The following is a 25,668-nucleotide window of genomic DNA, read 5'->3' as shown; positions in this document are numbered from 1 at the left end:
TCATCGCAACATCTGACTACCCACCGCGTGCCCCAGTGGGGTTGGGTTCGGAAACTCGGCGACCGTGGTCCAGCCCTCGGGCTGGCCACTCACCTTTCCGCACACTGCGCGAGTGGCATCTCCGGATAAAACACGCCGGTACGCGCATGCGCCGTACGAGCCCCGCCACTCCTCCCAGCTACATTCTTCGAAAACCGAGGTGAGAGAAGCGGCAGTTGTGCCTCCGGGGAGAGGAGGCGGAGGGGCGGGGAATTGGGAAGGGGAGGGAGGAGGCGGGGCGGGGGCGGAGTTGCGCGTGCGCAGTGGTTCTGTCAGCCGGAAACCTGGCGCGCGGGGGCGTGGCCTCGAGGGAGACTGGGGGCGGGGCTCTCCCGGGCCGCCGCTGCTGCCGCCGTCGCCGCCGCCGCCGCCGCCGCCGCTGCCGCCGCGCATTGTGCAGCAGGCGGGCCCCGGAGCGGCAGGGCCCTGGACCGCCGCGCTCCCGGGGATGGTGAGCAAGGCGCTGCTGCGCCTCGTGTCTGCCGTCAACCGCAAGAGGATGAAGCTGCTGCTGGGCATCGCGCTGCTCGCCTACGTCGCCTGTGAGTGCGCGCCGGTGGCTGGCGGGGGAGCCTCATTCATTCCCGGGCGCGGAGATGGCAGGGCCAGGGGGCGGCGGGCTCGGTGCGGCCCCGTGGCGGCCCTGCAGCCGGGTCTCCCTCCCCACCCCGGTAGGACCTGCGCTTCCTGTGCCCACCCTTTTCCGGGGGCTTCGGACCCCTCTCTCCATTTCCACTTTTGCGGCAAAGCACCCGGCCAACTTGGACGCAGCCCCTCGACCACTTAGGCCCCGGCGCAGAGACCGGGCGCCCGGGCGGAGGGGCCCTTGCCCCGGGCGCGATGACCGCTGGACCCCGCGCGGCGGTGGCGCCGCCGTCCTTGATCGACCCCGCGCGCGGCGGCGCCAGCCCACTGCCCCAAGTCTCCCCTTCCCGACGCGTGGGTCTGCTGTGCACTTCGCCCCGGGAGCCGGCGAGGGTCCCGGCGGCTGGCGATTCCGGACTGTGCCGCGTGGGGACACCCTGGGGACACCCGCGGTCGCGCCGCGGAGCCGTGTTGGTTAAGTAGGATAAAAATATTGTTGTCGTTGGCATAGCCCGGGCTCCGACTGTTTGCTCCGCAGGAAAATTACTCAGCATTTAACTACTGGGGAGCCAAGTGTTGCCGGCCCCCGCCGACCAGCGGCCGCTCCCAGGTGTGCAGGCGCGCGGGATTCCCGAGGCGCGTGGGGTCTGGCCTGCCGAGGCCCAGCGGGCAGGCGCTTCCGTGTGTGCAGTTCTCCTCTCTGTCATCACTTACGGCCGCTTCCGAGACAGGGCAGGTTTGTTTTCTTAGAGGCAGAAACCGTTCCTTTTTTTTCTTAATTTAAGATCTAGTCGATGGGAATATATTTTAATCGGTGATATTAATACTTTACCAAGTAACAAAATTGCACTGGAAGTAGCTCCCAGTGTGAGCTCCGTTTGAATCCTAGCCACCAGACAGCACACACTGAAATGAAACCACCTGCTAACCGATTGAGTTACCAAGGTCTGATTTGCGAGGTGAGGGGAATCGGGAAAGTGTCTTGGGTGGATCACTAAAAAGACGTGTGGTTAAGAGCCTGCCTGTCTAGAGGAGCCCAGCTGTTCCAGGATGTGGAGCTGAGGAAGCTCATGCAGGTCTCCTGGTTGCTAGGCAAGGTTTCAAGCCCGGGTGGGTGTTAGATGTGGGTACTCTGCCAGGGAGAAAGTGTGTGTGGTCAATTTTAAGTGAGAAAGCTGAGACCAAGCGGACAGACCACTTAAAGTTGCATAATTATTGTTACTACAATAATTTGTATATTTGCTGAGTGCTTACCATGTATGTGCAGGCATGAGTCTCTTTTATTGTCTCATTTAGTTATCTCAACAGTCCTAGGAAATAGGTACTGTGATTATTGCCATTTTAGAGGTGAGGAAATTAAGGCCAAGAGAAATTAGAAAAATGTATGGATGATCACACGGAAGATAAGCAATGGAGAGCCACCTTTTGAACCCAGAAAGGCCGGGCAACTGGGGCCTAGAGCAGAGGTCTGCGGCAAGTTCAGTGTTGATTATGGGGGCTTCTAAAGTGTGACAGAGGGGTTTAGAATTAATAAGGTAGGGGACCTAAGGGAGTCATGGAAAGGTTTTCACCATTCAACCAGGAAATCCTACCAAGTCCTTGTTGTTGTCTGTTGCTGTGCTTGGCTCCAGGGAGCATCAAGGAGTGCAAACCACCTGGGCGGTGCAGTCATGGAGTCTAGGGCAGCGGTTCTCAGACTGCAGTGTGCATGAGAATCATCTGCAAGTTTTGCAAAACACAAGTTGCTGACTCCCATCTCAAGTTTCTGATTCAGTAGGTGTGGGGTGTGGCCTGACAACTTGCCTTCTAAAAGCTTCATCTGGGAAGCCAAGCCGTTGCTGTGCTCTGGACACCCCACTTTGAGAACCACTTGCCTGGAAGGTGAGGTGGCCATGAATTTGGTATCACTCAAATGAGGGTTACATTATAAACTGGTAGAAAGAAAGGAATGCATAAGAACTTATGACAGGAACTCTAGGGACGGTTGTTTCCATGAGGAATTGAGGCCTGAGCTGACAATTGAAGGGTATATAGGAATTAATAGGGAGGTGGAGGAGGGAATGTGTCCCGGAAGGAACAGCACGTGCAGAGGTCCTGCGGTAGCCAAGAGCAGGGAGTGTTCTGGGAATACAAAGACGGGTAGTGTCTTTGGAGTGTGAAAACGAAGTGTAGTAAGGAGGCTGTGCGCCAGAGGAGATGGTAGGCAGGCCGTGGGGAGCCTTTGTGAAGCCGGGAGTTCAGGTATGAGGGATTTAAGACTAGGGTGGAGGCAGTGTTACTAATGAGTGGGGATGGTCAACCCGAGATGAACAGGGATCCTGACTGAGAGTGCGCAAGACACTGGGACGCAGTAAGGTAGCAGTGACTTCTGTGACCTGCAGCCTGCTTTTCCTTGTGAATAGTCTTGCTCCCCACACCCCATTGTGAGTCTCACTTGTTGACAGAACTGTCCATGCTCCCAAGTTACGCACAATGGCACTGAGCCAGCCCCCTTCTAGAAATGCTCCCCCGTTCTTCTCTCAGGTTCTGCTAGTCTTCCTCATTTCACCTCGGCCGTCTTCTCCTCTTCCTCAATATCTTTTGCCTCCTGGGGCCGAGTCTCCCGTCTCGCTCCCCCATAGCTCTTCTGTACCATGCTCAGCTGGGTCAGCATATGCCTGCTTGCGCTGCACTGGAGTTCTTTTCTCTGTATGTTTTCTTCTCAATAAAATTCCTGCCCCTTGAGGACAGGGAGCGTGTTTTAAGTATTTCAGCCCTTGTGGCACTTAGATCAGTGTTATTAGCTCATTAGAAGAACTCAGATGGTTTGAAACTCCTGCCTGCCCCCTAGGGAGCTCCCTTCCAGATCAGCGCCACTTGCCTTTAGTGTTTTTCTTTCTTTTCTTTCTTTCTTTTTTTTTTTTAACATGCACATAGATATCATTTAAGAAGTCAAGTAGCCTCTGCAGGGGTTGTTATCAAAACTGTGTCCCCTGCCACTCCTGCCTCCCCAGAGGCAAGCACTTCTAGTAGCTGATGATATGGGTATTTGTCTTTGTGCTCTTTAATGATGTGCTGCCTGACTTTTCCTTTGTATATATTTATTACCTAGTGACTTTCTCTTTGGGAAGGTGATTGCTTATTGTCTTTCTTCCATACCATGCTCACCACATCCCATGTAGTGTAGCAGCATTTTGAAATCAACATGTAGTGTTTGGCTGTTTGACTTAAGTGCCACTCATGAGCCATGTTTTTTTTGTTTTTTTTTTGTTTCCCTTGGAGCTAATATTTGGCTTTAAAAAAGAAAACTTGCTTTCTGTGTACTATTTCTGATTCAACTCCAAATGCTTTGTCAGTCGCCTGTGTCTTCCCGCAAGCCCCTCACAAGCCGCTCACAAGGTCAAAGCGTCTGTTTGGGACACCTTCCTGCGGGAGGGCCAGCATTCCCGCCTGCTCTGCCCATCTCACATCGCCTGTGCCCTGCCTTCCTTTGTTCCACTTGGATGTTCACCGGGAGAGCATCTGGAGACTGTCCACAACTGTCTTTTCTGTCTTCACATTTAATTGATCGATTTTAATGTAGAATTATAGAAAAAGCCTCCTTCAAAAATTTTCAGGCATTATTCCAGTGCTTTCAGGCTTCTAGTGTTGGTGAGGAGTTTCAAGCCAATCCCTTTTTGTGTGACTTACCTTTTCTTTCTGGAAGATTGTAGGATCTTTTTGCCCATGTTAATCATTGTTCACCACACATTGCCAGCACTGTCCCCTGGCCTTTCCTCCCTGCTGGAGTTTGGTGGCTTCACAGAATCACCGTGCCCAGGGGCTGAGAGGACAGCCCAGCGGTTAGCTGTGAATACAGGTTCTGCCAGCGCTCCAGATGACAGTGCTGTGTGCAGAGGACCCCGTCCCCTCCCTTCGAGTGAAATGAGCTTGAAGAATAACATCTTTGTTGTTCTAAGCCTGTGAGGCTCCTGGCTTGGTTGTTGCTGCAGCTGAACAAGCCCTGCCCTGACTGAGCCGTCCCTGTGCGCGGCCGGCGCCTTTGTGTACTGGATGCTGGGTACTTTTGAGCCATTGCAATCTAGAAGCGTGAATTCTTCAGTTCTTGGAGTTTTCTTGTATTATTCTTTGGTTATTTCTTTCCCTCCATTTTCTCTTTTCTCTTTCTGGAATACTATTATGCTGATGGAGAATTGCCTGGTCTAGTCCTTTAATTTCATATTCTCTTCCTTTTCAAAGTTTTGCTCTACTTTTGGGAAACTTCCTTATCTCTGTATTCTAATTCTTCTAATGATTTTTAAATTTTTTTAATTTTTGCTGTCTTTTTTCTCTTATACAAGATCTTTTTTGTTTTCTGATTAAAAGAAAAACAAAACTGAAACTACGTGGTGTTTGTTTCATGGCTGTATTCTCTTCATGATAGTTTTGTTTGTTCAGTTTTCTTCTGACTGGAGAGCCTTTTTCCTCCAGGTCGCTTCTCCCTTTCTTGTTGGAGGCCTTGCTCAACTTTCTGGTGACCCAAGGTCGTCTGTTGATGTTTGAGCAGAGGCCTCAGGCAGGTGGGAGCCCTGAGTTGCCTTTTCGCTGTAAGCCGTGTCGCTTACTGGCAGAGCCGCCTGACCTCAGTACCGTGGGTCTGTGCTCTCAGCTGTGGTGACAAGACTCTCTCAGGCCCCTACTGGACGAGGGGGCCTGGCTGCCTGCAGTCTGGGAACCCAGTGGGGAGCGGGCTGAAGAGTACCTTGATCACCATCCCAGGTGGCTGTGGGGCTCCCCAGTCTGCGACCCCTAACTTTCCTCTTTCCGAGATGGGACTGCCCAGCTTCTGCCAGGGCAGGGAGTGAGACTGGCAGTGCTCCTGCCATTTAGACAGACTTGAGTGAAACCTGTCTTACCTGCCTTGTCACCCCATATCCAGATGCACCAGGCATGACGGTTCTCGACCCTTCCAAGGTATAATTGGGCCTTTCCCACAGCCCGCTTCTCATCCTCTTCATTCCTCTGCCCTCAGCCATTCTCTTTTTCACCTTCCAGCAACATTTTGTCCCCCTTTTCCCTGTCCACCTAGGTCTGTACCTTAAACAACAAGAACAAAAAAGCTATCTTCTGACAGTTTAGTGGCGTTAAGGAACCATTATCTTCATCTTTAGCTCTTGAAAACTAGAGTTATGATATCTAGTAATATTACTTTAACTTTTAGTGTATCATGGATTTGGTAGTAATGACATTGTATTAGTAGTCCCTTTCTATTCTATCCTGTTGCTGTTATTCCACTGAAAAGACACGAAATTAAACTCTGAAAACCATATAAAAGCGTGTTTTATGTGCGCTACTTTTGCATTTATGATAACAGACCTCAAACTCCTCTGAGTTGGAACTTTCATGGGAGTAGTTTTGTCCTTAATCTAATTAGTCCCTCCTAAATTCAGTCAGTGAACATTTACTGGCCCGCTGCTGGGGAGGAGACACAGCACGTTAGACACCATCCTGAAGCTTGCAGACTCTAGGGAGAGAGATGGGCAAACAGGCCAACTGAAGTGTAAGAGGTGTTTCCAGAAAGGCCCGAGCATAAGACGCGGGTTTCCAGGAATCTTCTCAGACTGGGCAGTCAGAGCCTGGGATGTCTCCCCTCCTTGAGGGCTGGGAGAGGCCAGCCCCCGGAAATTATTTTGAACCCTCAGCATTTTATTTTAAGCATTTCCATACCTATTTTCTACTCTTTCTATTGAAGTAATAATTCAGCAAACCCCCAAATAATCCTCTGCCTAGATTTACCAGTTCTTGTATCTTTTTTTCTGCATTTACTCTCTTTCTCTCTGTTTCTATACTTTTTTGGTCGAAATATTTGAAAGTTGCAGACAGACTAGTTCACCTTTAAATACTTTAACGTGGTCTCCTCTGATGGAAGGCATTTTTCTATACAGTCTCATCATCATCATCATTCTCTAAAAATTGATATAAGTAATACCACCGAATAATATACAGTTCGTATTTGAATTTCCCCCAGTCGTACCATGAATGTCTTTTATAGTCTTTTCTGGTTTGTTCGTTTTGTTTTTAAATCTAGGATCCAGTCAAGGTCTACATGTTGCATTTGGCTATTATGTGTCTAACTTTTTTTTAGTTTCTCATGACATTTTACCTTTAAAAAAAGCCCAAGCCAGTTGTCCTGTAAAATGTCCCACATTCTGGATTTATTTGAGTGTTTCCTTATGATTAAGTTTTGGTTAAACATTTTTATACTAATGCTTGTGGTTTGCATTACGTCAGGGTTGTCCCAATGTTGATGAATTTGGACCACGTCACTTCATTTGAAAGACACACTTCCCCAGTTTACAGTGGGGTAGGGCGGGGGCAGTTCTCGGAGCCCGGAGGACCATCTAGTGCTTTTAGTGTCCACTGACAGTCCTTGCCTGGAGCAGTTTGTATAGTAGGTATTGCAAAATGGTGATTTTCTAATTCTGTAAATCCTTCTGTGCTTATTAACTGGTATCTGATGGAAAGAAAGAACTTGCCCTCCCTCTCTGTGTGTATTAGTTTCCTGTGGCTGCTGTTGTCACAAATTACCACAAACTAGGTGGCTTTAAAACAGGAGAAGTTCATTCTCTCACAGTTCTGGAGGCCAGAAATCAGAAATCAGGGTGCTCTCCAGCCACTGTTTCTCCTCCACAGGCTGCTTCAGGGCTCCTGACGTTTGGGCCTGTGGGTGCATCATTCCATGCTCTGCCTCTGTGGGTGGGCACATTGCCTCCTCTTCTGTCACATCCCTCCTGCCTGTGTCCCTTATAAGGACACTTGTCACTGGATTTAGGGCCCAACTGGATCATCTAGGATGATCTTTTGATTCCAAGAGCCTTGATTACATCTGCAAAGACCCTTTTCCCAAGTTAGGTCGTATTCACAGGTCTAGGAATTAGGATGTGGACATATGGCACGGTGCGATAAAAAAAATACGGTGAATGTTTAAATTTTTTAAAAAAATTATTACAGTAAAAGACACATTGCCATTAATCCCCCTCAAAATACTCCCCTTCGCTTTGAACCCACTTACCCATCGTTCTTGCCACTTTCTGAAGCAGTTCTGGAAGTCCTCTTTCCTGAGTGTCTTTAGTTGCGCTGTCGTGGGCTGGGAAGGGTGGTGCACCCCAGTAGGGCATGGAAGCTCCAGTTTCTCCCACATACGTTGCCCTATGTGTCTCTTTCATTTGGCTGTTCCTCAGTTGTATCTTTTATAATAAACTGATAATTGTAAGTGTCAGCTGATGGTCATTGGTACTAATTCAATGCCTACGAGAATCCCCAGTCTGGGCTGCAGTGAAGAAGGAAACTGTATTCAGTGCAAACGACTCAATTATGAAGCAACACGTCTGTGGAATAACAGCTGCCAGGTGGCCCTGAGGCATAGCCCCTCTCTAGCTCTGTTCTCCTCGGCTCTGGTCCGGTCTGTTCCACCTGCTCTGGTCCGGTCTGCTCCACTTGCTCTGGTCTGGTCCATTCCGCTCCACTCCGGTCTGCTCCCATGGGCTCTGGTGAGACATCTTTGGTGAGACATTTCAACTCCAGGCAGGAAAATAGTCTTCAGTCTAAGGTGGAAAGGAAAAGTGCGCTCCCCCGGCCAGAGAGGAGCTGACTTACTTACAAAGATGGAAGTCCTCACCCGACCCTCGTTTGATCAAAGGAGGACTCCAAATTCTCGAAATTTGATTGTTCCAAAAGCACTGTCCTGATTGGTCAGAAGAGAACCTCTTTGGTCGATGAAGGTGCTGATGGGAGAATATAACTTTGAAGCTCTGAGTGCATGGGGTAAGCTTCAGTCCTATTGGTTGAAACCCTATTCCAGGAAGTCCTTCAGATGGGCCGGTTCAGATGGCAGGAACACAGTGCAGGCAGGCCGTTGTCGGGCGGGCTTCTCGCTGAAGTGCAGTTTGCATGAGAGGCCCCGTGTAGTAATGGCTGCTAGGCTCTATTTTTGTTGTTGTTGTTGAATTAAAATAAGACCGAGTTATAGTATATTATATTATTATTATTTTATATTATATATTATATTATATTAAAATAAGACCCGGTCTTATATTAATTTTTGCTCCAAAAGATGTATTAGAGCTGATGGTCCGGGTAGGTCTTATTTTCTGGGAAATACGGTACCTTCTTTCTCACGATCTACATAAGGAAACTGTTTTCTTGAGTTCTGTGAGCTGTTCTAGCAAATTGAACCCCAGGAGGGGGTCGTGGGAACCCCCAACTTACAGCTCGCTCCTCGGAAGTCTAGATGGCCCCTGGGACTTATGACTGGAGTTTGAAGTGGGGCAGCCTTGTACTGTATCAGTAGCACTAAGCCCTTAACCTGTGGGCCTGATGCTAACTCCAGCCCTTAGTGTCAGAGTTGGATTAAATTCTTGGACACCGAGTTGGTGTTTAGGGAACGGGGACTAGGTTGTTGGGATGGATGGAGAAGCCCACGTATTTGGTGTCAGAAGTGTTTTGAGAACAGAACCAGAGTTCAGGACCTGGGAATTCCCAACCGCTTTCCCATTCCCCGGCGTAGTTCTAAGAAACTGGCCAAGGTATTCACTGAGAAGAGGGGGACTGAAGGAATGGGGAAGCCCTCGGGCCAGGAGCCGGCGTCTGGAGGACGGCAGGAGTTGGACAGTGGAGGGAAAGGCCGAGGTGACAGCGTGCCAGGAGCAGGATCCTGCGGGTCCTTACGGGGAGAACTTCAAGTCTGACCCCACGGACACTTTATTCAGTGAGATGAGTACACCTTTGATGAGAATTCATGCAGCATGAGAAGGCAGAGATTTGGGTTGAACATGCCCCAAGGATTCCAACGTTAGGGAAGGGCCCAGCACGATCAGTTTTACATTTGGGGCAGCCCGTCTAGTGTGAGTACTACCCTCGGCTACGTGTGTTTCCCTGCCCTCAGCAGATATGCGGGCGGATTGTCGCCCTGGGATGTGGCACCACTGTGTAGGCCAAGAAACCGAGTGCGTCTGTTGTGAAGTTGAAGAGCTTGCGAGAATAGATGTTGAATGGGCAAGGCCGGTTGCCAGCGTCTCACGTGTGTGGAACCCACACTAATTCTACTTCACGTTTTTTCTTGCTTTACGTTCTACAAATGTGCTGGGTCTTAGGAGCTCCCGGAGGATACAGGTGGGGAAGAATGCTTCAGAATTGGCTGTTGTCTGAAAAGGGAGCTTTCACTTGCCCTCATTCAACTCATCCTGCAACTGGGGATACGTCATCTAACTTTGCCATTTCAGTTTTTCACTTATGAGCTAAAAATACCATGTTCTCATACCTTGTAGGTAATAATGCTTTTTTAAAAATACTATGAGGATTTGAAAGAATTTCTTTAAAGAGATGACAGCTTCAATTGATAATCCACCTGGAGAAACAGATGTTTGCAGGCCTGGTTGTCGGAAAGGAACCCGGGATGGGGAGGGCTGTGGCCGCGGGCTGTGGGTGCCCCTCAGAGGGTAGGCCGGGCCTTCCTTGTCGCCTTCATTTAGAAGGGTGAGGAGTGAATTTTTTCCAAGTTAATATATCAGTTTCTTTGATTTTTTTGGTTCAGCCTTTTATTACTCTAACCAAAATAAATAAGTGAAATAACGCAACAACAGAAAACACTCGAATCCCTTCATAGCCGTCTTTTTCAGGAGTCTGAATGTCCTAGAAAATGAAAACCATTTTGTGAGGGTGGTGAGATTTACGGATTTTATTCTTAGTATCTGAACATTTGAACATTTTTATAGTATTTTCAGAAAGTGCAAACAAAACATGCCGGGTGTAAGTTGGAATTCAGTAGACATAACGTGGGTGACCTGGCTTTCACTGACTTACTGATTTTTAAAGATGTGAGCAGACAGCTGCGCTGCATCAGCAAAAGACTGAAGGTGGCAGAAAGCTCAGTTGTAATCAAGTGAAAGAATCACATCAGTCCAGGGCCAGTGGCGGTTCCTGTGGAAGCGGTCCTTAGCTGAGAGGGACGACCGTCCTTGTACGCAGCAGTTCTTAGCAAACCTTGTGTGCAGCCAGATCCCCATGTTCCTAGTTCTTTCCTTCCTCTCCGTTTCTTTTGAAGTTATATCGAATGTAATGCTAATCCCCTGCCGCCCTGCCTCCTAGTGCGTCTTAATTCAAAGTCTTAATTCAAAGTGCGAGTTAATGCAAAGACAGAATTTCTATCCTAGTTTCTCCAAACAAGGAAAACCTCCCCCCACCCCACCACCAGGCTTTTCTGGGTCCCCTTTGGGCTTCACTTTGCCCATGTCCCCTCCCCTGGCCACCACTCCCCCCAAACACAGGCGGTGCCGAAATGTAGCAGCAGAAGGAGTGACCTACTTTGATACCTCTAGTCTTGCAATGAGGCACGAGGGGGGAGATGCTCTCTCCAGTGTAAAAATGGGGAAACTGAGACAAAGAGTGCTATGGACCTGCCCCAGCTCTTACTCTGGCTACCGTGATTCAGTCGCAGCATGGAGGGACCTGAGTAACCCGAAGCTGCACCTACCCCCCTTCCTTGGCTGGGGGAGGCTTTTAATGAAATGTCCTGAGACAAACGTTACACACTGAGGCAGCCCTGCTGGGGTGCTTCCAAGGTGGAGGGGGCAAGAGGAATTTCGGCGGTCCCCATCCCAAGGAATTCCCCTTGTCTTGTTGCTCTGGTCCAGCTGCCTCTGGGTCTCCTGTTTGCCATGCAGTGGGAGCCCACTCCCCCTTCTTTACAACTCTGAGGTGGCTAACGGGGACACAGTGTGGTGGGCCCTGCTTGTCTGCCTTGCACCCCACAGCCGGTTTCAGTGCCCTGTCTAGACCAGGACACTGCTTCTGTAGGACCCTCGGGCCCACCAGGAGCTAGTGTCTCCCACCTGCACTGGTCACATGCACCTCCTTACCTGCCTGGCTCACCTCGCTCACTGGCCAGGTCTCACCCTGCTGTACCCACCGCCCCCAACTCCCACAGCTGACAACCCAGGCTCTCCCAGATGCCTCCAAGGCACCTGCCCAGCCACTCTCACCTTCCCCCCTCCCACACTCCCACCTTGTAGTTCTCAGCCCACCTCACCTGTAACCCACCTCCCACTTCCCCCACTCTACTTGCGACCCCTGCCCACCCTCTGCATTCCTCTCACACCCTCCCAGCAGGAACCTCACCTGCCACCTGCTCTGTACCCCTCTGTGCTTCCCGCCTGCTCCGCCTCCTGCCCTCCCTCACACTCCCCTCCTCAGGCACACCCCACTCTCCACCCACCCCCGCCCCTGCTGCCTCACTTCCTTCCCTTACATACTCCTCCTGGGCACTTCCCCTCACACTCATCCCCGACACACACCCTGTCCTCACACTCTCTTGGCCTCTGCCATCCCCGAAAACGCTGTGGGTGAAGACTGGCTTGCTCCACGTGGCACCTACAGACACGCCATTGCGGTGTGGCCACGCCACTGGGAGGCAGTCAGCCCAGAGCGCCCAGCGCCCCGGTCACTTGCGGTGTGGCATGCCGTGGAGTGTCCCTCTGTCTAGGTGGGCACACCTTCCATGCCAGCGGGCACTGCGGTTTGGGCGCCCCCATTGCTCCCTCTCCACCTTTCTCTCTCTGCCCCTTTAAACACGAAATGAAAAGGCAGACCTAGAACCATTGTTAAGATTTTTAAAGCTCTCATTTAAAAATTACAAAATAATTGGAAATAGGAAAGTAATGTGCTCAATGTGGAAAAACTAGAGAGTGAAGTAAAAGAAATTAAAAATCATGATCCTCATAATTTTGGCATAAAGTGCCTTCCCACTTAAAGTGACGTCTCTTCATTTAGTAAGATATTTCTTTTTGGCCCTTAGTCATGTGCTATAATTTCTTTCAAGTAGGTTTTGTACAGTTTTCGTGAAGTCCATTTCTATCAAGTTTCTCTTTAGCATTCGATTTTTTTGTCTTCCTTTTTCAATTAAATTTTTTTTTCAATTACAGTTGACATTCAATATTACCTTAGTTTCAGGTGTACAGCATAGTTGTTACACATTTATGTAATTTATGAAGTGATCTCCCTAAAGGTCTAGTACCCACCTGGCACCATACATAGTTATTACAGTATTATATTGACTATATTCCCTGTGCTGTATTTTACATCCCTTTAGCATTCTAAATAAAGATCCAACAGGAAATATATTATTAGCAAAACAATTTTTCAACAGCAACCTGCAAAATTAATCCCAAAGCTGTACTCCATTAAAATTTTTTTTCCTTTGCCTTTTGCACAAATCCTTATATGTACACATTTTTTTCCCATCTTGTTTTTAATCATAATGTTCTACTTTCTAAAACAAAGTTAATATAACTTTGCATGTTGTGTTCTATCTTTGCATTCTGGGTTTGGTTACATGGTAGCTCCCCACTCCATGTAGAAATTGTGGTGAGGAACCTTTTTCTTCCTAGCTAGATTTTTCCTTTTTTAAACCTTCTCCCCCGCCCCCCACCTTTCCTTTGCCTTAGGCATTCTAAAAAAAGATTCATCCACCATTATTATCAAACTGACTAGGTCCGGTTCATTGGAAGTAGTTCGAAAGGAAGTGTTTGCAAGTCAGCAGTTTCCAGCAGATTCATCATCACCTGGGCAGCAAATGTTTATTGAATGGCCTGTTTGATGCAGGAGGCTGGAAACCCCGGGCTTCTCCAACTTCTGTTTCCACTGGGGTCAGTGTCTCTGTGCAAAGTGAAGTCTGAGATGTGATGGTGAAGTCCACGTGTCCATCACTCTTCCGGGCAGCAGACTTCCCCGGCTGATGCTGGGAGGGGCTGGGGCCAGTTTTTCCTTTTTGTTGCTCTTTTTCTTTAATGGATGTGTTCCCTCTTTCCTTCAGGAAACTGAGGAGATGCATACATGGGTAGCTTCAGGGAAAGTCTATTTCATTTTGTGTTCTTGGACAGGTAATATTCCCACATTTCCTTAGGTCCAGTCTCCACCTGTTTAAGTGGCACAAAGCAAAAGAAATAATGTGGCAACTTGTTCTACTGTATCACACGACAGCTGTTGGTATTTGTGAGGTTGCAGGGGAGGAGAGCAGGGGAGGAAGGCGATTTCTCCTCCTGTCAGTTTGCATTTGTCTCTAGTCATTTGAAGACTGGAAGTGCATCTTTGCTTTCTGGAGCTCAGGCATTTTTCTTTCTATCTCTACCCACATCTCCAGATTTTATGCTGCTGTTTATTATTTCAGATTAAGGAACTTTTGAATGTTTCCTTATTAAATAGTAATACTGTGCTGCAGAATCCTGAGAATAAGATTGAGTGAAACCTGTTTACAAATGGATTGGTGTCCTACAATGAGGAGGCAGACGTGGTTTTTCTCAGACAGGGATCTGAGGACAGAACACGTCAATTCCCGCTGTCAGACACAGTCGCATAATTGTCATTTGCATAAGGGTAGCTTTCTTTCCGTAGGATTGTTGCATCCGAGGACTAAGTTGAGTTGAAACACCTGGAAACCAAGGTATTTGGTGGTTCAGCGTACTTTGCAGTTTGGATAATAAGATACAAGATTTTATATCTCTTTTGGGGGCTTAGTTGTAATTCGTAATTTTAACATCCAAACAGCGTGGAAGCATTTGGAAGATCCACCTCCATTCTCTCCCCTTTCCAGTTACCCAGTTTTCCTTCCCATTGGTCACGGGTGGACGAATCATCTAGATAGTTTCCTTTGCATTATGTTTTTATAGAGTATGTTTAGGTTTTTTTACAGTGTAAGTGGTTTTATACCATTGATTGTTCCGTGCTGTGTGGTTTTTTTTTTTTTTTTTTCTTAATATGGAGACAGTCTCTGAATGCACACACCTGCCCCGTGCATCTAACTGGGCACGACGAGCTGAGACCTTCTGATGTCCTCATCTCAGTGAAGGGCGGGCTTTGCCTAGGTGAGGGCTTCCAGTGGCAGCTCTTCTCCTTCAAACTTGATCTTACAGCTTTTATGAATGAGTGAAACCCCTTAAGGATGTACCTCAATATTTAGAATTTTAAAGCTTTGCCTTAAAGACTGTCTTGGGCTGCCAAGGTCGGTGGAGTGGAAGTTTTGTTGTAGATTTCATGCACTGCAGTGTGTAGCTTGCCGAATACATACAGGATAAGTGGGACAGGGACCTGCCCGTGGTATGGAGGCCGAGACGGAAGCAAGTGGAGGGAGGCTCTGCAGTGGTACCGAGGAAAGGTCAGAGAGGGCATCTGAAGGGCGGCAGAGCCCAGGCAGGTGGCAGAACAGAGGCAGCCGACTGGGAGAGACAGACGAGGGGAAGGGCCTCTGGGAAGAGTGGGGCCAGAGTTTGAAGTTGGAGCAAGGGAGGTGCACTCAGACATGGTGCGGAGTTCAGCGTTGGGAGGAGGGGAGGAGCCTGGTGGGTCATGGGAGACGAGGCCAGAGGGGCAGTGGGACACGTCCCTCCCTCGGGAGTCCTGCACGGGAACACGTGCCGGGAGCACTGAGGTTGGCCTGCCTTTGGACAGGGCACTCCTCCTGGGCGGAGCTCTAGGCACCCGAGGAGGAGAGAGAGTCGGGCACCCTGATGATGTCCGGGCTTTGCTGTGCAGGGCACATGTCACACAGTCCCTGCTCTTAAGTGGGCCCAGTTGGGCTCCTGGGACCCAGCGCTGGGCAAGCTTCATCCCAGTGCCACCATGCTTTCCGTTAGCGATGGGACCATTTACGATCAGATGCTGGTTGTTGCATAATCCAGAAGCACAAATAGGACATCAGCCCCAAAGCATTCATGGGTTAGGAAGGCTGGGGAGGGCTGGGTGTGCTTGGAACTGTGCTGCTGCAGGTAAGGGAGGAGTGGGGGCCGGTGGGGTGGGAGTGGGGCTGGGTGAGGGCCCACAGAGGGCATCCTGTGGGGCTGGCAGTTGGGTGGGGGAGGGTATGCCCCACGGAACCCCCGTATTTATATATGACAGTTCCGGGACATGCATATACACACACACACACACACACACACACACACACACACTTTTTACCTCATCCTTTTAAATGTCCTGCCTTTGTTTCATAATGAACAGAATAGAGTGGTATGCACACATCTCGTATGTGCAAGATTTGTTTGATAATTGGAGTGGACAGTCAAAATCGTTTGGAGAACTTGGAAATCTTGGTCAAGAAAATGACAAGGAGAACAGCTTTAAGGGCAAATCATCTGGTGAGAAGGGAGACGTGGAGAGGGCAGAAACGGAGGACAGCAATGGAAGGATAGCAAAGGAGGTGGTCGTCGGGTCATGCAGTGGCCAGAGCCTGGATGTGAGGCTGCCACAGAGATGGAGGGGGACACGAGCTGAAGGAACACATTGAAGGAGAATCGGAAGGGTCTGCCAGCTGCCTGGGAAGGAAGGGAGGGCAGCACAGAGGAAAAAGGGGCATCCAGAATTGTGCCTGCAGTAGAGGGAGTGTCTGGGAGGGCGTATTTTAACATTGCGTTAAACTCCCGTTACCTTAGGAGGATTGGAGCGTGGGAGAAGAGCAAAGGCAGGCTGTGTACTGCAGAGGGTCTCAGCTGGCAGCTGAAGCTAAAGCCCAGTGGCTGGCCCCACCCCCGAGGTTCTGACTTGGGACCCTGGCAGGGCCTGAGAATCTGCATTTCCTACAAGTTCTCAGTTGCTGCTGCCACTCCTCCAGGACAAACTCTGTGTAGCTGTGGTCTGAACATCCACTTATAGAGAATTCCTGAGGAAGGGAGTTCATCTTATCCAGGCTTTTAAGACAGGGGAGGATTTCCTGGAGATGGTAGTTGAGTAAATGGGTTTGGATTTCGGGCTTTTCCAACTCAGCAATTTGGGGAATTTTAATAGGTCCCCTGTCCTTTGCAAGCCTTGATACTGCCCTACCTGGACTAGACAGAGCCAAACCAGGGTCCTCTGCAGACATCACAAATGCATTTCAAACTTCCTTCCTGCGAGTTGTAGAAATTAAAATAAGTATAGAAAGGTCTTACCTCATGTATCCAGACTTTCGTCTATGAAAAAGTATACTTACATGTAGTTTTAAACACGCATATAGTTTTAAAAAGCAAAAATTCTACTACATGTATTCTCTAAGTTTCCCTTCTCACTTAATATTGACAGTTTTACATGTAAAGACTTTTAAAAGGGACCAGATGTCATCAAAAGCCCACGATTGGTTTCAGTTTTACCCATTTTGTTAAAAAGGGAACTTCTTGGGGCAAAAATCTTTCCCACGGGAATGTTGAGGTGATTTTCTTAGTTATGCCCACAGGCAGGAATGAATCACTTCAAAATGTTTTACAGCCGGAGTTCGGGACCTGCCACCTGGGCCGCAGGGGACTGCTGGGCAGCGAGGCGAAAGGACTGCTTGCTCTCCTGCCTGTTTCTGGGGCTGTCCCTGGAGTCTGGCCTCGGCAGGGCCTGGGGAGGGCTAGTGGTGCAGGGAGGTCCAAGGAGCAGGTGCTCGTGAAGCACCCCAGTTACTGGAGCCTGCTCGGGCACCCGCAGCACCTTTTCATCTGGGACAGTTTTCGTCCTATATCACCATATAGGACAAACACAGGCCTGGCCGCTGGGCAGGGTTCAGCGTTTTGGCTGGGCTGCTCCCGGTGGGAGGAGGTGAGGAGCCCCGCAGTGGCAGCTGCTCTGGTGGGTTATGCTGCCTGCCCTTTGGCACCCCATTCTCGTAGTGGGAACCCCACACTGGCAGCTCCCTCCTTCTGCACATCTCCCTTCTTATGTGAAAAATTAAACTCAGAATAATACCTTCTAATTTGAACTTTCTGATCCATTTAAACAACTCTTACAATGCTTTCTTATTACAAGAATAATACGTATTTTTTTACCTGCTTTGAAAACCGTTTCAGTTGCATTACCTCAGCGTTTATCCAGGTGAGTCAAATATTTGCTCTGTTCCAGCGCTAGAATTGTGGGTGTTTGTGGGAGCTGTACAGGGGTGCATCTAGGCCCCTTGAATGTTTTGTTCAGGTGGAGGCAGGCGGCAGGGGGTAGGATTTTGCAGGACGTCAGCCTTGATACACTCTTTTCCCAGGCCCTAGTCTGCACACAGCTGTGCCCTGAGGGAGGAGGTGCTCCTGCACTTGGAAGGCACCGGGGAGGGGGGCCTCGCACGGTGGCCTGGGTAGATTGGAGGGGTGCCCCAGGAACGTCTGAACATCAGGAGACTAAAGGGGTGGGGACACACCTGACGGTGTTCTGGTTCTGGTTCAGTTTTGCTGCTTAACTAACTGCTTCAGAACTTGGTGTAAAACAGCAACTATTTTATGACGCTTACGGATTCTATGGGTCAGGAATTTGAAATGGGGATGGCTGTTCTGTTTGGTGATGTCTGGCGCTTCAGTTGGGATGACTCTACTTGGCCTCACTTGTTGAACCCCAATGTCTGGGGCCCACCCCCGAGTTTCTGATTGGGAGCCCTGGCGTGGCCTGGGAATCTGCATGTCCCAGATGTTCCCAGGTGCTGCCGTGTAGCTGTTGTCTGAACAGCGGTTTGTCTCCTCCACCTACAGAGGGTTCCTGAGGAAGGGAGTTTCAGGTGGGGCTGGAGGCTCCACTCCAGGTGGCTTCTCTGAGGACAGGCTGGGCAAGGACTGGCTGTTACAGGGACCTGTCCAGTCTCCAGGTGGTCAGACTTCTTCCACAGTGGCCCAGGCTCGTGAGCCAGTGTCCCAGCACACGAAGCGCATGTGCACAGTTTGTGACCAGCTCCAAACGTCACATAGGATCACTCCCGCTCTCCCCTGTGGTGGAAGCAGTCACAAGTCCTCTAGATTCAAGGGGAGGACACAGAGACCCCATATACTGACCCCACAGCCTCATGGGTGGCATGGCCAAAGATTTGGGGACAGGTTTTGAAAAGTGCCACCATGGAGGGTCTCCCTTTGTGTAAAAAACACAGTAAGACTACAGTCTTGCAGTGAGCACTTGGCAGACAAACTGAGTCATAGTTTAGACGAGGCGTTTGTTTCAGTTAAGACACTCAGAAAATCTTGAGAGGAACAATAAACAGTCACAGCAGAACGCGAGCAGCTGTGTCACACTTTACGAGCATGACCAGAACTCGCAAGGTGCCTTGTGTTTGTACAGGCTTTCTATTTTGAACACTTCTCTAAATGGAGGTGTTCTTGACCCGAGCAAGTGGGAGTTGGAATTGCCGTTCGCTCTCCTGAAATGGGGAGCCTCCTCGGTGCTCAAACAGGCTTTGCCGCAGCCCCGTGAGGATTCCGTGAGGCTCAGGTGATTCACTTTGAGTTTGAGCTCCTGTCACACACTGAGGGGGGGGCATTAGCTTAGACAACAAGTTTGGAAAAAACAAGGTACCTATTTTTCTATGGAAATGGGGTGACTCTGGAGCCCTGGACAGGTCACACAAGCCTTAGAATGAGGCCTCACACTTGACAGGTGTTGGCACAGGTGTGGGTGGCTACTAGTCGTGTGGCCCTGAGCAAGTCACATGCTATTCCTCCTGGCTCCGGTCTTTGGCTGTGAAGTGGAGGTAAGAACGTGACCGAGTGGTTAGAAACAGTGAGGGTGAAGAGCCCTCATGGCAAGACTGGCTGTGCTGCACTTCCTAGACGCATGCCTTGGCCTCTGCCCAGCTGGGTGCAGCAGTCACTGCCACGCTTCAGTGAACCTTTGCCTGCTGACCTCAGGGGTCCCCTGCCTGCACCTGTCGCACCTCTGGCTAACGCCAGCCTTCCCAGCTCCAGGCCTCCGTGTCTGCTCACCTGGCAGACATCTTTGGGCTGGGCTGCATCACCATAGGACGACTTGAACCCAGCATAGGCTCCTCCCAGTCCATTATCCCCTCCCCCAGCTGTCCTCCGTCAGGTGTTCTTATCTGGTGACATCAGCTGTCACCACCCCACCCTGAAGGCTCTCCTCACCCCCATACCCCACCCATCCCCAAGACCTGCCTGCTCTGTCTTGCCTTCTTTCTCCCTCGCACAGCCGGCCCTGCTTCCTGTTAATGCTAAATAAAACACAGGCCACCGGCCCAGCATCACACTCCCAGTGCTTGTTGGTTGCCTATCAGCCAGAGCCCAGCTGTCTTGGAATGCTACAGAAGGTAAAACAGTGGTGCCCATATTTGGTTCATCAACAGAGTCCTCTGGGGAGGTTGTTAAGCAAAACTTCAAGGCCCGACTTGACCCTGCAGCCTCATGGTCCTGTCCCCAGCGCCCCTCTGCTGGCCTTGCCGTCCCTTCCCTCCCCTTTCCTTCCAAGGGCATTTCCTTCAGAGCCTGGTAGACATCCCTTCCCATCTTCATAGTTCGGTGACTGGCCTACCCCATGCTGCCCCCCAGGAGGAGGTTCATGCAGCCTTGACTTCTCTGATGCGTCTCCTGTAGAGGTGGCTGGCTGGTGGCTTCTTTCCCCTCAAGGACAAGGGGATTGCGCCTGGTCATTCTGGTGTCTCTCAGAGCAGGGAATTGGCAACCTGGCCTGTGGCCAAATCCAGCCCACCTTCCAGCTAAGAACACCGTAACAATCGGAGTACTTGGTGGGGGAAATCAAAAGAAGAATGCTGTTTCCTAATAGGAAACTGGAGTTTCAGTGTCTTTGAACAAAGTTGTGTGGGAGCACCGCCAAGCTTGTATGAATTATCTGTGACTCTTGGCCCCACCATGCAGGAGTCAAGTGGTTGTTTCAGACGTCATGTAGCTCGCAAAGCCCCGAATATTTGTGATCTGTTCCTTTACAGAACAAGTTTGGTGACTCCTGGCTTAGAGCAGGGATCGCTAATCATTTGGGAACGCTTTTCATTCATTCTTTCACTAAATACCATGTTTCCCGAAAATAAGACCTAACCAGAAAATAAGTCCTAGCGTGATCTTTCAGGATGACTTCCCCTGAACATAAGCCCTAGTGCGTCTTTTGGAGCAAGCCTTAATATAAAACCTGGTCTTATTTTCAGGGAAACACAGTATTGAGTGAGCACACATGACATGGATAGCAGTGGCGTAGAAAATAGCAGTGAACACCCCAGAAAATCTGCTATATGAAGCTTACGTTTTGTTGGAGGGAATCAGACACTAAACATAGATTCACGGATAAATTGATGTATAGCTATTTTAGCTGGTGATAATTTCTTTGAAGATGAAGAAAGCAGGTTACGTGTGGGTCAGGAGGGTAAAGTGGCTGGTGGGGGGTGCTCTTACAGATGGATCGGTCAGAAGATCTCTTTGATAACTTTTGAGCTGAGACCTGGATGAACTGAGAGAGGCAGATGAAGAGGCATTTGGGAGAAGTGCAAAGGCCCTGAGGCAAGAACCGTCTTGGCAAATCAGGGCAATTACACAGGACAAGAGTGGCTTGAGCCTGGACTGTAGGAGTGGAGAGGTGGCAGTGACTGGTCACTGGATCCCTTAGGGTGGAGATTCTCCACCTTCCCCAGGGCCAGAGTCACCTGGGGTACTTAAAAGTACTGATACCCGGGCCCCTGTGCAGAGATTCTGAATCAGAAGGTCTGCAGAACAGACCATGTGGGGCCTCGTAGGCTCTGGGAAGCCTGGACTTTATCAGTAGAGACCAGAGAATGCTGACCCCCACCGCCCTGCCTGACCCTACTCTTGTCATTGTTAGGTCCTGGGGAGCCTTTTCAATGTGAAGGAGGGCACCATGGATTAGAAGCTTTTGCTGCGAGACCTCAGAGGTGGTTTGGCTCCCGGCAGCAGCTCAGTCAATAAATGTTTGCACTTTGAAAAAGAGACCTGCATCTATGTAGGTGACTGCCCTGTTACCTGTTATGCTGTTGGGTCACACCATTTCTCTCTGTCTGGTCCTGAAGGACGGAGTCTCTGTGGTCTGGTGAAGTTCCCCAGTGCCTTACCCGTGCCCAGTGCTCCACCTTTCCTGCACAAGTGGGGTCAAGCTGATGCCCCTGTAGTCCCAGGGGGACCCCTACAGTTCTTGTCAGCTTGGGCTCGCCTCCTTTGGGACCCCTCTTTTCTGTCCCACTTCCCACGGGGTCCTCCCTGTGGCTCAGGCGCACATTGCCACCAGACGCTTACCTCTCTGCATCCGCAGGTACCAACTTCATTGTTTGGACGGCTGGTGGATGAGCGAGGAAGGATTGTAGGAAACCTTGCAAAAGGAGGCAGGTCCTCCATGGGATTCCTGTGAGGTCCGCACTGTCTCCTGTCACTGAGCTGAGGTGGTGAGCCCCAGCACACTGGCCTGCGGGCGTGCCTTACCTAGTGGGTACAGAGGTGTGTGCCCACATAGAGAGGCAGGAGAGAGGTTTCCTTAATTCCCACTTCTTCCTGTGACTTAGGATACATACTGCGGCCATTTAAAATGTACAGGCAGGAAATGGAAATGGTAGTTTTGTTTGATTATAACAGTGCTTAAAATAGGGTAACAGGAGTCCTCGGGGAGAATCTGCACGTTCTTTGGGGCCTAGTGTTCCAAGAGGAATTAGTCCCCACTCTAAAACTAACGTGCCTCCGAAAATTCTAAGCTTTTGGACTCAGAATTGGTGGGTCTTCGTTTGTATGGGGTCTTGGAATTCTGTGGAGGATTTTTTGAAAGCTGTGGATCAGAGTTTCGTGTGGACACTTAAGGACTCCTCCCCCACCCCCACCTCACTCCATCCCCAGACTTCTTAAAACTCATCCATGAACCCACGGAGATCCACAGATTTCAGACTGAGAAACTGTGCTAAAAGGATTTATCTCCAGTGATAGCCGCTGATTAATATTTATGAAACCAAGTTAGATTAATATGGACAACAAAAGTGTTGGGTTAGGATTTTAATTGTTTCTTAGTTGGAAAAGGACACTTATTTTCAATCGGACCCTTGAAAGTAACTCAATTTTTTGCCTGACATGAACATTTCTACGTGATAAATTTTCTTGATCTGGGTTTCCCAGCATAGCATGAACTCTAGATACAGACATAATGAGAATTGTAAAACTGTGTACCCCAGTTTGCATACAATTTATATTAAAATTAGAATAATTTAAAATTCTTGAAAACTGTGAGGAAATTTGGTTTTAAGCTCTTTGTCAATGATGGTGAAAGATTATCTTTTCTTCATTTGTACTTTTCTTAATATTGAGTCTTTGCCTTACACGTAATACATTTAATTTAGTTCAGTTTAGTTCCAGTATTTATTGAATACAGCTATTAGTCATCCCCAGCTGACCCTTTGAGACACTGTAAGGTGGGTCGCTCGAACTTAAGCAGGTTACAGAATTCTAAAAGCAACATTAATTGTTTAAGCTGCAACATTCCAGGCTAGTCCACACGAAGCCCCAGGACCAGGGCTCCTAATGGTGGGACGTGGCGTGTGGCCCCCCTGAAACGAGTCTGTGGTAAAGCCGGGCTTCTCCAGCCTGTCTGCTGGGTTCTGAGTCCTCGTCACTCTCCAAAGCAAGGCAGATGGAGCGTTTCAGAATTTAAAAGGAAGTCGTAACACTTGACGTAACATTTTAAAGATTAATTGGTAATAAAATTTCTGAAGATGAAAAGGACTAAGCAAGGGATACATGGAGGAAAGTGAAAACATTCCTTGACCTCCATTCACCTGATTTTGGTGCCGGGCTCTCCTGTGCTTGGTGTTGCCTGTGCTTGGTGTTGCAAATGCGAATAAGGAAACACTTGATCTTATAGGGGGCCCTGTGGCAACATGCCCACCACAGTGTCCCTTGGAGCAGGGAGGCAGATTGAGTGCTCACTCAGGTGAGGTGAGTGCACTTCTGGCCCAGGAGACCACCTGCGGACAGAGCTACAGGGATAGGGAGGCCAGTGGTTTAGGGAGGGTGGAGAGGCCCGTGGAGGGGGCTGCTGTGAAAGTGCTGTTGGTCAGGAGGAGAAGGGGCTCTTGAAGCTCTGGGCTGCACCGGTAAGAGCGGCGGCCGGGAGAAGAATGCACTTCCAGGTGTCGGTGGCCAACCGAGGAGGCCTGAGCCACAGAGATAGATTCTGGCATTACCTGCTTATATCCATTATTATCTGTTCACACAGGGTGGTGAACTAGGGCTCTCGGCTTCATTCTGGAGCAGACCGCAGGGCCCGATCTGCTTCCCAAGGGAGAGCTGCTTAACCAGGTCCAGTGGGATGGGGAGGAGGACTCAGGTGACCCTGGTGTCTTCGTTTCCAAGGAGAGGAGGCAGAAGGGGAGGGGAGGCAGCCTTCAGGGCTCTGACGTGCTTTAAGTGATGATAGAAGGATCGAGAAGTGTCTCTGAAATAGACATTTTAAACGAACTCAAGAAAAGATTAAAAAGGAAAAAACTGAATAACTGCTAACCACGGAGTGATTTGAAAAGGTTGTCAAAAAGCACTCACCTCTCAGAAGGCAGCTTACAGAATAGATAATTCCTCTCATGCACCATTCACCGTTCCAGCGCATGGAAAGGAGGGACCATGGAAAGAGAGGGACCGCCGCCTGGCATATTTTGACAAGCAGAAAAGTCCTAAAGCCAAAATGAGACAGTGTGTTTATTTGAGATACATAGTAAAGTACCCGCTGGGTTCGGCAGCTCCTGGCTGGTCACTGATCTTTGGGGCGTTGTTTTCGTGTGTGAGCTGAGCAGTGACCCACTTGTTCACAAGTTGTCTAGGAAAAGATGGAGAACAGGAGTTGAGCAAAGGGTTTTAAAGTTTTCCCCTCCTTTTTAAAAAGCAGGTTAAGCACATAAATACAAGGAAAAATAAACAATTACATCACCATTTTGAGCTGTGTTTTGGCTTCCTTACGGTCTTTTTTCTTCCTATGTATGTTTTAGTAGCAGAAGTCATACCGCATATATATTTGTTTTTGTCGGAACCTGTCATAACTACATTCTCATGCTGTAACAGAGTTTCATACTCATACTTCATGGCTTTCTTATTTCATTGAATGACTATTTTGTAATTTACATAGCAGCTCCCAAATTGTCAGATATGTTGGTTTATTTTGGCTGCCTATAAATAAGGCCATGATTTCTGTAGGCAGCTTTCTTGTAGATATGTTTATTTCCTGAGGATACTACTCAAAAGAAGATCACATGGTCCTAAGGTGTAAACATTCTTTGTTTTTCTCATAATAAATGAATATGGTACAGCTTTATTTTAATTTCTCCCACTTCTTGCTCACTTGCCACTTTTATCCAGTTATTTTATTGCTCTCTTTTCTATCATAGTTTCCTCCCCTGTTTGAAGAAGGATATGCTTTTATGGAATCAACATGTCCCTTCGTAACAGTGGGAATTTCCTGCCGAGGGCGTAATTTTGGACACTGAGTCCTATTCAGTAAACATTAATTAAAGCCCTACTGTGCACCAGAGGATGGTGATGAAAAGACGCCCAGGAGTAGCTCTACCTCGAGGCCTTCCCCGGTTCACAAACTCAGCAGCCCAGGATGGGGAACGTGTCTGCATATTTACTCTCCTTTCCCAAGCACCCTGAAGCACCGAGCACCTGGCCAGTGGGAGTTCAGCATTTGGGGAGTGGCCACATAAGGGCTGAATAGGAATGTATACAAAACGATAGGATCATTCACGGCGAAGGTTTCCTTATGAAGCAGTCCTCAGTTGCTCCTGGTTCAGTACTGTGTTTTTAAAGTCACCCGTGGTAAAGTCTCATTGTTGTTGCTGGGCTGATTTATACACATTTATTGAACTCCAGCCAGCTGTACAAGTGACTCCCTGCACTCCAGATATCTGTTGTCAAGGAGGCAGACCAGCAACATGACACTGTACTCTAAGGGAGATGCAATGAGTGCTGAGAAAGGGTGGATGGCTTTCCCGACGAAGTTACGCCACAGCGTCAGGCTGTTGTGGACCACCTCTGCGTTTCAGTTTTAGCCACACTTAAAGGAAGAGGTTGGACCAACAACCTCTGGGATCTCTTTCAGGCATGTAGGTTATTGATTCTGGTGACTGGCTCCTCCTCAGACAAAGGTTGGGGATATACTATTTATCAAAACACATGCACAGTTGAACTCCAAACCTCAAAAGAGATACTCCAGAATTAAAGGGGTGTATGGGTCATGTTTTCACTGACTGTTTTATAGGACTTAGTAGTACTTTAAAAGTATGCATTTTATTGTCTTCATGAGCTATTATTTGGTTTTCTTATTGAACTTTAAATTTAA

At 49.0% G+C, this 25,668-nt stretch overlaps 1 protein-coding gene across 4 annotated transcripts in view; it reads left to right on the top strand.

The window, feature by feature from the left end:
- The first annotated feature begins 385 nt into the window (after positions 1 to 385).
- Positions 386 to 25,668, top strand: part of UXS1 (UDP-glucuronate decarboxylase 1) — a 103,330-nt gene continuing 78,047 nt past the window's right edge. For 2 of the 4 annotated variants that reach the window (XM_033102373.1, XM_033102371.1), the window contains exon 1: positions 386 to 581. In XM_033102373.1, coding sequence (XP_032958264.1) covers positions 488 to 581 — 94 coding nt within the window. In that variant the 5' untranslated portion in view covers positions 386 to 487. Of the gene's footprint in view, positions 582 to 25,312; positions 25,433 to 25,668 lie in introns of those variants that run through there. The other 2 variants (XM_033102375.1, XM_033102374.1) reach the window with 1 other exon arrangement.

This window comes from Rhinolophus ferrumequinum, unplaced genomic scaffold, assembly GCF_004115265.2.
Source record: "Rhinolophus ferrumequinum isolate MPI-CBG mRhiFer1 unplaced genomic scaffold, mRhiFer1_v1.p scaffold_87_arrow_ctg1_1, whole genome shotgun sequence".
Lineage (NCBI taxonomy): Eukaryota > Metazoa > Chordata > Mammalia > Chiroptera > Rhinolophidae > Rhinolophus > Rhinolophus ferrumequinum.
The sequence above is the reverse complement of the archived record's forward strand: the minus strand, read 5'-3'. Positions and strand labels throughout refer to the sequence as shown.